At 45.7% G+C, this 12,297-nt stretch overlaps 1 protein-coding gene across 7 annotated transcripts in view; it reads left to right on the forward strand.

Moving 5' to 3' along the window:
* The window catches only part of CNOT1 (CCR4-NOT transcription complex subunit 1), a 1,826,813-nt gene that overhangs the window by 1,644,816 nt on the left and 169,700 nt on the right, over positions 1–12,297 (forward strand). For all 7 annotated transcript variants that reach the window (XM_078668607.1, XM_078668606.1, XM_078668608.1 and 4 more), the window contains one exon: positions 6,029–6,178. In XM_078668607.1, coding sequence (XP_078524733.1) covers positions 6,029–6,178 — 150 coding nt within the window. The remainder of the gene's footprint in view (positions 1–6,028; positions 6,179–12,297) is intronic.

The raw sequence follows: 12,297 nt of genomic DNA on the forward strand, positions 1-12,297 counted from the left end.
TAAGTCGGCACTTCGAGGACAGAGAAGACTGGGTTCTCAACGACGAAGTGCTAGACGACGTTTTCCAGTCTTGGGGTCGTCCTTCCATAGATCTCTTCGCGGACGACGTAAACAGCAAATGCCCAAGCTTCGCCTCAAGGTTTTACCGACCAGGAACGAGAGGGAATGCTCTTTTGATCGACTGGTCAGAGGAATTTGTGTACGCCTTTCCACCACTTCCGCTGATCCCGAAGGTGGTGAGCAAGCTGAACCACTCGTGCACAACGATGATCCTGATTGCCCCCGACTGGCCGAGGCAATGGTGGTACACGGACCTACTTCACCTGTCAGTGTCTCCTCACAAGAGGCTTCCTTGCAGGCCGGACCTATTATCGAAGATGAACGGGAGGATTCACCATCCCAACCTTCCATCACTGAACTTGGCAGCATGGCTCCTGAGGTCATTCAGTCCGGCCATCTAGGACTGCCACAAGACTGCATGTCCATTCTGAGAGAAGCACGACGTCCTTCCACGAGACATTCTTACGCATGCAAGTGGAAGAGGTTCTATATGTGGTGTGTGCAGAATGGTCACAATCCGGTGAAGAGTCAGGAAGAAGCAGTTCTCCCATACTTGTTGTATCTGGCCAAAGCAGGTTTGAAGTTTAACTCCATTAAGGTGCATCTAGCCGCTATAACTGCTTATAGGCGATCACCCTCGCAAACCTCTTTTTTCCAGTTGCCAGCAGTAAAAGATTTCCTGCAAGGTCTGAAAAAGGTGTATCCTCCTGTACGGCCTCCTTCTCCTCCCTGGGAGCTGAACCTAGTACTATCAAAGTTGATGGGCCCTCCTTTTGAGCCCATTCATAAAGCTACTTTACAGCATATTTCCTGGAAAGCGGCTTTTTTGGTAGCAATTACGTCAGCCCGTAGGGTGAGCGAAATTCAGGCCCTATGTACTAAAGAACCGTATACAGTTTTTCATTTGAACAGAGTGGTGCTCAGAACGCACCCTTCTTTCCTGCCGAAAGTGGTGTCAGAGTTTCATGTCAATCAGTCTATCTCTTTACCCACTTTCTTTCCTAATCCCTCTACTCCAGCTGAGAGGGCTTTACACTCGTTGGACCTGAAAAGGGTTTTGAAATTCTATCTGGACAGGTCCAAGTCTATTCGACATTCTGATCAATTGTTTATTAACTACGGATCGATCAGAACTGGCCATGCAGCATCGAAACGTTCCATTTCCAGGTGGATCGTTTCGTGTATCAAGCTTGCTTACCAATTGGCGCAGAAACCTCTGGGGTTTACTCCTAAAGTACATTCAACCAGAGGTAGAGCGGCCACTACGGCTTATCTACATGATGTGCCCATGTCTGAGATTTGTAAAGCGGCGACCTGGAGGTCTGTCCATACATTTACCAGACATTACTGTCTTGATTCTGACACTAGAGCAGATACCCAGGTGGGCCAAGCCTCACTGAGGAATCTGTTTAACAGCTGAGTTATTGGCTGTGATGGTTTTTGTTGGGTCATGTACTTCTCATTTACCTGCAGGTGGTTGATGGGCTTGCTATTCTATTCAGTGCTTATGACTATTGATGAGGATCCCCTGGAAGAGAAGGATTAGTTACTTACCTGTAATCCTAGTTCTCTTCCAGGGGTATCCTCATCAAAGTCATAAGCAACCCACCCGCCTCCCCAGGTAAATGAGATCTTGGTACTATGTCACTCTTGTGGTTGAGCCCTGTCTTCAGGGTTATGCAAAGAACAACTGACCTGTCACCCCTGAGGCATGATGGGAAGCCCGGGGTCATGGCTGCCTTAAAGGCACGGTGCCATTTTTTTTTTGTTGAAAATGGTTTCATTTTCTATGCTATTGTTTTGCAATGCAGCCTGAGGGCTAACAATGTCTATTTACAAGCAATTTTTTCAGAATTTATGAGTGGTTTACTCATTAAAACACAAAGTTCAAAGGTTATTTGACCTGATGTGTTTTTTCTTTTGCTTTTCTTGCTAATTGCAGTGCATGTATATGTGTTTACATTGTTTTTAGCCTCAGTTATGGAGCTGCATTGGTGTGAGAAAAATAATATATGTGCATACATATATGTGGAGCGAGATATATGTGTTTTTTACATATATATTTTTTATATTGTTTCCGGGGTCCCGCACATGGGCGGGAATATTCAGTGCTTATGACTTTGATGAGGATACCCCTGGAAGAGGACTAGGATTACAGGTAAGTAACTAATCCATTTCATTAAAGACACGGAGGCTAACATTATGCATACAACTTTTAATGCAGACCCAAGCAGCCGCATACATCACAAAGCAATAGTTCCATATTAGAACGTTATAAACCAAACAAAAGGCCTGAGCACTAGGCAATCAGCCTCTTTTAAATTTGGTGTAAAGAAAAGAAAGGAAATCTTCAATGAAAGGTCCAATAAGCTTCCATTAAAATTCCAAACTTGAAGAAAGATGAAGGATGAATAAAACGTCCAAGAACATAAGATCTGTGGGTCAGGAGTCACGAACATGAAGTTATGAGAGATTATCTGAAAAGGAAAAAGGAGTAAGTAATTCTTGAAATACAAATAATAAAGAACAGTTCTTGAAAGGAGTATAAACAATATAAGCGTAAATTAAACATTCAAATAAACATATCACAGAAGCCAAAGTAAGATATGAAAAATAAACAGTTTTTTAAAAATCAACCACCCAAGGGAAAGAGTGGGAGGGATAATGTTAGCCTCCATGTCTTTAATGAAATCCAGATTCTCTGCAGAGAAGAAGATACACAGGGGTGCATAATATGGTGGTGTTGTAAATTAAATGTATGGTCTCTATTGCATCAATACAGCCAGAACATGCATTGCTTTTGTTCATTGGGACTTCCGAGATAGAAACCGATTTATGTTTGAGAGATATTTATTAAAGTTAATCAGTATAGGTTGCCAGTCCTGCAATTAAACATTAGTACAGGGGTTCAGTCTGTGCCAAAACGCTATAATTTCAACTTTGTTATGCCTAATGTTCACACCAGAAGAATATTCAGTGCTTATGACTTTGATGAGGATACCCCTGGAAGAGAACTAGGATTACAGGTAAGTAACTAATCCTTCTGACACCCAAAGACACCCCTGAACCCGGGGCCCTACAGCACCCTGTGCCTCCCTTTGGGGTACCTACCTGTACTCCAAGATCCCAACTTACCTCTCGAAGTGCTGGTCGCCCCTGGAGAGTCTCCGTCCCCGAGCCTGCAGCCTTTGTTCCTTTTTTACCTTTCCCATTGGATAACATTGAGCGCCCGACGGCTCAAGAGCACCCTGCACCCAGCCGCCCAAGTGCCGCTGGCTGTGCCACCTTTGTCCTACCCTACTTCTCTCCTTGCCCTGAGCAAGTGAGCAGGAGCCCAGCTCCCACAGCCGCATGGCCTGCTAGCCAGCAGCCACCAACCGAAGGCCTCCTTTCCCCCATTGGATATCATTGGGCCTACCTACCTCTGCACCCGGCCGGCCCTGCGCTGCTGGGGCGGAACAGACTGTACTTACCTGACCCTGGTGGACTGCTGAGTCTATACCCGGAACCTTAACTTCACCAGCCAAGTACTCACCTGGAAACCGGTAACTCACTTACCTTCCACTAGATAACATTGACCCATTTTGACTCGTATTTTTTAAGTGTAAAACTGCAAATATTCACATAAAATCAGCTGAATTCCGAAATACTCACCTACAAGTATGTGAGAAGCCAGTACTGTACCTTGCAGCCCAGTACTGAACCGCTAAAGTAATCCTTACCGGGTTTACTAGTAATCTGTATTTTCTCCATAGGAACCCATTGTCTGCTTTTCTATGAAATTTCTTCTAAGTATCTACTTTTGAAAACTTGAAATATTCTTTAAAAACGTACGAAATACTGAAACGCAATTACCTACCTGTTTCAAGTTCAGACCCCAGTACTGGATTACAAAAGTAATGCGATCATACTTTACCTGCAACCTGAATTTTCTCCCATTGAATAACATTGCCAGATTGTCATTGAAAAGTTTCATACGTGTGGACTTTTAAAACAGCTTTATATTCATGAAAATTCGCCACAGTAACTAAAACGTTTTTGCTAATCTGGTTTCAGCTTAGACCCCAGGACTGAATCTAGGATCTAGTCCTGGAACTACTAAAGTAATCTGTACTGTAATCAACTGTACTTTTAAGGTAACAATCCATTGAGTTCAATGCTAAAGTGTGCCTAGACTTGAGTTGCCTTCAGCAACTCCTGTACCTATTGTGTTTACCAATGTTATTGCTTCCTTGCAAAGTAATTCCATGAGAGTTCTCATATCTAGCAAAGTATATTTTTATGCCTGTTGGTTCTAAAACTAAAACAACCATATCTTTGGATATAAAAACCATTGGCCTGGAGTTCAGTCTTTGAGTGTGTGAAATCCTTTGCTGACTGAGTGTGATAACAAATGCTTTGCACTGCCCTCTGGTACTGACTTACTGCTCGACCAATCTACCACTTTTGAGAGTAAGGTCAGTCCTGACTTTAACCTCTGTTATACCTTTGGGGTTTGTGGACTCTATATACACACTGTACTTCATTGTCCAGTATATATAGAGCCACTTTCTCACAGGAACCTAAACATTGTTCCTACCAGGCTCATGGGACCCCCTGTTGAACCTTTACACAAATGTGAACTACAATTTCTCACATGGAAAACAACTTTCCTCGTGGCTATAACCTCTCTTAGAAGAGTTAGTGAGATTCAAGCTTTCACTATGCAAGAACCTTACTTACAATTACACCGTAACAAGGTGGTTCTAAGAACTAATCCTAAATTCCTTCCTAAAGTAATTACTCCTTTTCATCTAAACCAATCTGTTGAGTTACCAGTGTTTTTTCAAAACCCAGACTCAGTAGCAGAGAGAGTTTTAGACACACTAGATGTCAAAAGAGCTCTTCTCTATTACATCAATAGGACCAAGTCCTTTCGCAAAACAAAGCAACTATTTGTAGCTTTCTCTCCCCCACATAAAGGCAATCCCATTTCTAAATCAGGCGTTGCAAGGTGGATTGTTAAATGTATACAAAGATGCTATCACAAAGCAAAACGCACATTAACAGTTCCTCCTAGAGCACACTCCACACACAAACTAGGAGCCTCCATGGCTTTCTTAGGAAACATTCCCCTAGAAGACATCTGCAAGGCAGCAACATGGTCTACAACACACACCTTCACTAAGCACTATTGTGTTGATGTGCAAGCCAAGCAGCAAGCTGCAGTAGGCCAAGCTGTCCTTATCTCTTTCAAATTACTGCAACAGAAACAGGTGTTCCCCGCTAGGGGAGACACTTCTGCACAATCGATGCAAAGTGTAGAATCAGCAGCTCATATGCCTCGAACGGAAAATGCTACTTGCCAGTATGCATCTGTTCTTGGCATGTAGAGCTGCAGAGATTCATATGCCCAGCTGCCTCCCCAGAACCTGTATCTCTTCCAGTATTTTAATTAGATGGACATGGACATCTCTTCTATTTCTTACTAACTCCATTATTTCCCTTCATGGCGAAAAACAATCTGATAGAGGCGATGACCATGCGCGCTATCGTCCAAGGGAGGAGTCACCTATCTCGTGACTACGAAATACTTTTTCCTACTCAAGGTGCACCATCCGAGCCCAACACTAGATGGCGACCTATGCAGTAGTATGAATCTCTGCGGCTCTAAATGCCAAGAACAGATGCATACTGGTAAGTAGCATTTTCCTTTCTGAATATGTCTAAAGAGTGGAAAAACTTTAAAGTGGACAATCGGGAGACACGGCCTATCAGCGAAGGAATTTCTGAATATAAGTGACTTGTTCTCAACGACATTACTTGAGTTGCTCTGGATTCTTGCGTCGACATGCCTTGAGCAACACTGCTAGAGGTTTGCTAGTGCAGGGGTTGTAAGTAGAGAATTTTCCTCATAACTACACTAAACTATTAAGTTACTAAAGTTACTAAAATTGTCTAAATCCTTCGCTTGTTTGACCTTTCTTAGGTGGATATGCTGAGTGAGATCAACATTGCTCCGAGAATCCTCACAAACTTTACTGGAGTGATGCAGCCTCAGTTCAAAAAGGATTTGGATTCGTACCTGAAAACCCGCTCACCAGTCACCTTCCTATCAGAGCTACGCAGCAACTTACAGGTGAGCACAACATCTACTTTGGATTCAGTTATGCTACCGCAGAGGTGTTGCTAATGTTATTTACCAGTGTTCCCTGTGTGGTACTGTAAGTAAATGCCTCTTTGCATGGTCACCCACAAGTTCTGGGACTGATGTTGCTGATTTTTTGACTGAGTGCACTGAGGCCTGCTAACCAGACCTCAGTTCTGTCACTCGGATATGAATTTATTGAAAATACATAAGTCAGTAGGTTCCAATCGATATTATACACACACTGTACACTGCGGGCTTTCAAATTGACAAAGAAAAGCAAAGAAAAAAACAAACAATATTCACAGCATATGCATTAACCAATAAATAAAAGAAAAAATGCCTATGTTACAAATCATGAATTAAGGTATGTAAATGTAGCCATGATGAACAAAAATCAAGGGACCCAGTTGGCCCCTGGTTTCACATTTCACAATCCAAATATTGCGAGACTGTGCCCCAGATTTGCCGACCAATATTCTTTTTACGTTGGCCTTTGAGGGCATATAAACTGTGCTCCATGTTGTATACAGAAAAGAACCGTGCCCTCCAGGCCTCAAATGTAGGCGGTTCCTGTTGAAGCCAATGTGAAGCTATAGTTAATCTATATACAGCTGTAGCTAAAAATATTAGTAAAGCCTGGTACTTTGATATTCCTACCGCACCAGATGCCATCTCTACCCCTAAGAGGATGTGAGTAGCAGATAATTGCGTAGGGACACCGAGAATCTCTGTTCAAAATTTCTCCAGCTGCGTCAATAAACTAACTAAAGATGGACATGCAAAGAAAATATGAACATCATCTGCCGCTGGGTGTCCACAACGAAAACATTTCCCTATTTGATCCCCAGTCCATTTTGAAACCTTATCTGGGGAATAGTAAAGATTAAAAAGTGATTTAAAATGTTGGGCAGACAGTTTTGCGGACAGGAATAATTGACTGGCCAAATCAATAGAAACCTCTATGTTCGAGGCATATGAGCTGCAGATTGTACACTTAGCAATAGATCACCACCTGGTGTAGGGCTTGGATGATTGCAGGTTGTTGTCTTCTTGGAAGAAGTCTTTGTAGTCACGAGATAGGTGACTCCTCCCTTGGACAATACTGCGCATGGTCATCGACTCCATCCTCAGATTGTTTTTTTCCGCCACTGGGTTTGGATGAAAGTTTCCCGCTCCGGCTAGAAAATACTTTTTCTGCATTTTCGAAGCGTGAAACTTTAGATAAACTTTTTTCGACATCGAATAGACTTTTCGACATCACCAGCTACATTCCGGTGCGTCGACGCGGGCTGTTGGGCCTATCGGCGCCATACGGCCTACATGGACAGAACTCCATTCAAGAGATGCCCGGTATGTCGAGCAAAATTCCCTCATATCGACCATCACGAGGTTTGCAACCTCTGTCTCTCGCCAGAACACAACGAGTCGACCTGCAGAGCCTGTGCCTCCTTCCGATCGAAGAAGACCATTCGGGATCGGAGGGCCCGTCGACACGAGATGAGGAGATCAGCGCCAGCACCGGAGGCCATCTTTGAGGAGGAGATCGTCGAAGAAGACGTCTTCGAAGACGAACATCCTCTCGAAGACATCTCCGAGGACGAGGCTCCACTCGTCGCCGAGGAAGACTCTCCTGATCTCCAGATTTTATCAGGGGGAGAGGACTCAGACGACTTGATACCGTCTCGGCAGCCCGTGAGTACCACTACCCTGCACAACATACACTACCCAAGCCAAAGGCAGTGGTCAGCACTCCGCCCATTTGGCCCAGTCGAGACCGAAATTTACCCTCTGACGCCCGCCTTCGGGCTCGGCTCCGAGAAAAAGACTGCGCCTTCTGGTGCCTCGGCGCCAAACAAACCACATGTGCCAATTCCACCTCCTCCATTGGCACCGAAACATCCTTCAACACCGAAGGAGTCTTCGACACCGAAGCCAAAACGCCCTTCGATGCCCAAAAACCCTTCGGCACCCGAACCAAAAGACACATCTGTGCCGAAGCCAGGAACCGTACCGGACCCGAAAGCTTCGACTCCGAAACCCTCCGGTTCCAAAAATAAGGAAGGGAAGCTAGATTCCGGCGCCACAGGCCCAACGAAACCTGTCTCCACGCCAAAATCTCCAATATCGGTACCAAAGACTCCAAGGCCTGATACAAACAAGCCTAAACTTCCTTCGGCACCGAAGAAATTGCCACAGGACTCAATCACTCCGCCTAAGGCAAAGAACACTACGCAACCCCTATCGGCACCGAAAAAATCGACGCCGAAGATTATTATAGAAGAGGAAGAACTGTTTAGACCAGATCCTAGACAGAAAAAAGTCCATATTAATCCAAAAACAGGACATGTGGAAGCAATTCCTTATAAGAAAAGACCAGCAGACACACCACTCCCACTTGTGGTTCCTGCCAAAAAAAAGGATTGTGCAACTTCTCCAATGCAACCTTCCTCTCCTTCACCTTCTTCCTCTCCTATCCCTCCTCACATTGAACTTATAACTTCTCCTGTTCAATCTCCTGCATCATCACACCACACTGACGAGGAGTATGATTTAGGTGGAGGGATGACGTACCAGAGCCACATACATACCCTTTAGATGAGAATGTCAATCCAGAATATCCCAAGGATGACGATGCATATAATTTTCCACCAAACAATGTGCCAGACATCCCTGATCCTCAGTACTACCCAACAAAACCTTCCCCTCCAGAGGATAGTATTGGGCTTAATCATCTATTAAACAGAGCTGCCCTTTACCATGGAGTTTCAATGCACTCTGATGCCATTGAGAAGGATTTCTTATTAGACACTTTTGAGCAGTCACAAAGGTCCACTCAAATATTACCCATGATCAAAGGAGTCATTAAACATGCTCCAGACATTTTTAAAGATCCAGTACGATGTAGGGTGCTAAATCCCAGAATAGAAAAAATGTATAGACCAGCACCAGCTGATCCAGTCTACATTAAGGGACATCTGCCACTAGACTCTTTAGTAGTGTCAAATGCACGCAAAAGAGCCAATTCCCAAACTTCTGATGACACCCCCCCGCCTGACAAAGAATCTAAAATTATTGATGCTTCAGGGAAACGGATTGCTGCGCAAGCAACAAACATATGGCGCATAGCAAACACACAAGCCTTACTTTCACGCTAGGACAGGGCTCACTACGACCAACTAGAAAAATGAATGGAACTCCTACCAGATCAATACAAGGATCAGGCAGCAGATCTCTCACTGTTTCCACATCAGAAATTATGGCTCACGCCATCCCTGTTAACACAGAACCATGGAGAAATAAGGCACCCAGAACCAAACCAACTGAATATGGCGATCTGGCTCCTGAGGTCTTAGTTTGGCTACTTAAACTTACCAACAGACTGTATGAACATAATTAAAGAAGCTAGAAGACCCACTACCAGAGCATGTTATGCTGCTAAGTGGAAAAGATTTGCAATATGCTGTAACAACAATCACATTGATCCACTGGATGTTTCCATCCAAAATATTATTTGCTACCTTCTACACCTACAAAGGTCCAATTTGGCTTATTCTTCCATACGCCTGCATCTAGCAGCAATTGCAGCCTATTTACAAAATAGACCGCATTTATCTCTCTTTAGAGTGTGAGAAGTTGGCCTGATATGCAGTGCTCACTATTCTAGTGGTCACTATGTATCAGTCCAAACAACCCTTATTGATGATTGGTTGTAAGTCAACCTTATAGACCAGCTATCCTAGTAGCATGGATACGAGCAGTCTAAGGCTAAGACTCTAGAGGGCGTGTTAAGCCAGCTGTTTTACCATCACATTACCCCTTGAACACCAAGTGAAAGGACACCACACAAGTTGTTATGAAAATAAACAGATATTTATTTATAACAAGTCTACCCTGAACTCTTTGAGTCTGGGAGCTAAGCGCACAACAAAACTCTTACGAAAATACTTTAAGTCGCACAATTTACACAAATGCCCGAGGGGCACGAAAAACCATATATTACAAAAGTGGAATGCGAATTACTAGCAGGTAAGTAACTATTCTCATAGACTTTAGAAACGCTAGGCCTACAATACTAAACCCTTAGATTAGTAGCAGGAGGCTTGTGGACGTCGTGTGCAGAGTGGGAACTCTCACGCGTAAGGCGGGAAAAAGTCTATGGAGGCTAGCAAAGACAAAGTTACTGTTCTCGGGCGAACCCGACTAGGTGGGTCGAAAACAAGAGTGGATCCGAACACTTAGAGTGTTGGACTATGCTGAAGCACCGGAGTACTTGGTTTACCTAGCCCAGGGGCTGCAGCTGCATAGGGTTCAAGTTGCGTCGGAAACCCTCGTTGAAGATCCAGGAGCCTGAAGAAAGAAGTTGCTGGCAGGCGGCCAGTGAAGGAGTTCGTGGTGATCCAAGCCTGGATCAGGGAAGAAGAAACCTGTAAGCAGAGGGGACCAAGTTCTGAATCACTAGCCAGTGATTTGAGTGGGCACCAGGATGGCACCGGACGAAGTCACCTCAGCCAGGTGAGTGGGCGCTGCTGGGCTCTGCAGTCTCTCGGACCAGGAGGCGTTGTCGGCGACCAGGATGGAGGTGCGAGCTGTCCCACGAAGGTACTTGCTGTCGACGTCGCTGGACCCAGGATTGGGCAACAAGTCTTGGCAAATGCAAGGCCCACGCGGTGGACCTAAAATGGCGTCTTGAGTGGACCAGGAGGGTCCAGGGTGCTCCTCTTTTGGAGGGGAGCAAGGGCTAGTCTGGAGCAACCAGACCAGCAGTGGTTGTCGTCGTGGAGCGTCGTGAGAGGGCCACTAGCCAACGGGCAAGCGACCTGGACAACGCGGTGAGCAGCAAAGAGCAGAAGGGCCCCACGCAGATCTCGTGGATGCAGGGTGGCTGAACTTCGGTGCTGGAGCTGCTCAGGGTCGGGGCTTCTCTTACCCCAAAGTACTCAGTCGAGGGTCACTCGGTGGTCGTGCTGGACAAGCGTCGTGCAGTTCTGAAGATGGCCGGTCCCTCGAGGTCTCGTCGCACCCACGGATCACAGCTGGGCTGATAATGTAGGTTGAGGTCAGAGGTGCCAGGGAAGCCGGTTCTCGTCATGCTGGAGCAGTCTTGATCCGGAGGAGAGACTGGCAACAAACCGCGATGCTTGGTTGGTGCCTGCTGCTGCAGGGTGACTACTCCTTAGTCACAAGGGAGAATCTTGGGAAGAAGTCTTGAGTTCCTTTCGTGGAAAGTAGTTTCAGGATTCAAAGATGATCTGATTTGGAAGGGGGCCAGTTCCTACCTTTATCCTGCAAAAAGGGGCTGGCACGCGACTAAGTCCTGCCCTATGGGTGGGACTAGGAGGGGGGTGGTTACACCCCTCTCCTTTGGCGGGCTTTCCCCAGATCAGGGGCTGGAGTGCCCCTGGAACTGGTTCAAGCCGGCCTATGCACAGTGAGCACCGGGGTGCCACTTGCAGTCACCTTCCTCTAAAGCCCTGCCTACCTAGAATACACAAAATCCTGTCTGGGACGGTGCTGGCACCGCCCCTGGCAGGAAACCCTTTGTCCTTGCCTCCTGGGCTGGGAGGACTCCCAGCAGCAGGAGGGCAGACTTGTGTCTCGGTGGCAGCATCCATTTTGTGGAGCTAAGGCTCTGTCTGACTTTAACCGGGGTTCCAGGTTACATACATGTCGTGTCCCTCTAGAAGGGTGGAATGCTAACCCCGTCGCCAGAATTAGCGAGGGGTTAGTATTCCAATTCGTATGACACCTTACTCGACATGTTTTGATAAAGCGATACCAGAGTTGGCATATAACCGCGAGGATTATAATGCACTTAAGAGTATATGGTATGCGATATCATGGAAACGGCTAAGGGATGGATCCCGAAAGCCGCAGACAGGCTCAGCTCATGCCAGAGCACTATCTCACACGATTCCAAGCACTCTGCCTTCAGGATTGTCAAGGCCTGCCATAGGAGTGACTGATAGGAGATCTGTGTGTCCATTTAGGTTTAGATATAGGAATACTATATCTACAGCAGAGGGTGAGTACACCACTCTGCCCCAGCTGTCAAGCAGCCAGTTGTGTCTGATTTAGTTAGTCAGCCCAGGGGTGGCATAATACATGCT

The sequence above is a fragment of the Lissotriton helveticus genome, chromosome 12 (assembly GCF_964261635.1).
Source record: "Lissotriton helveticus chromosome 12, aLisHel1.1, whole genome shotgun sequence".
Classification (NCBI taxonomy): domain Eukaryota; kingdom Metazoa; phylum Chordata; class Amphibia; order Caudata; family Salamandridae; genus Lissotriton; species Lissotriton helveticus.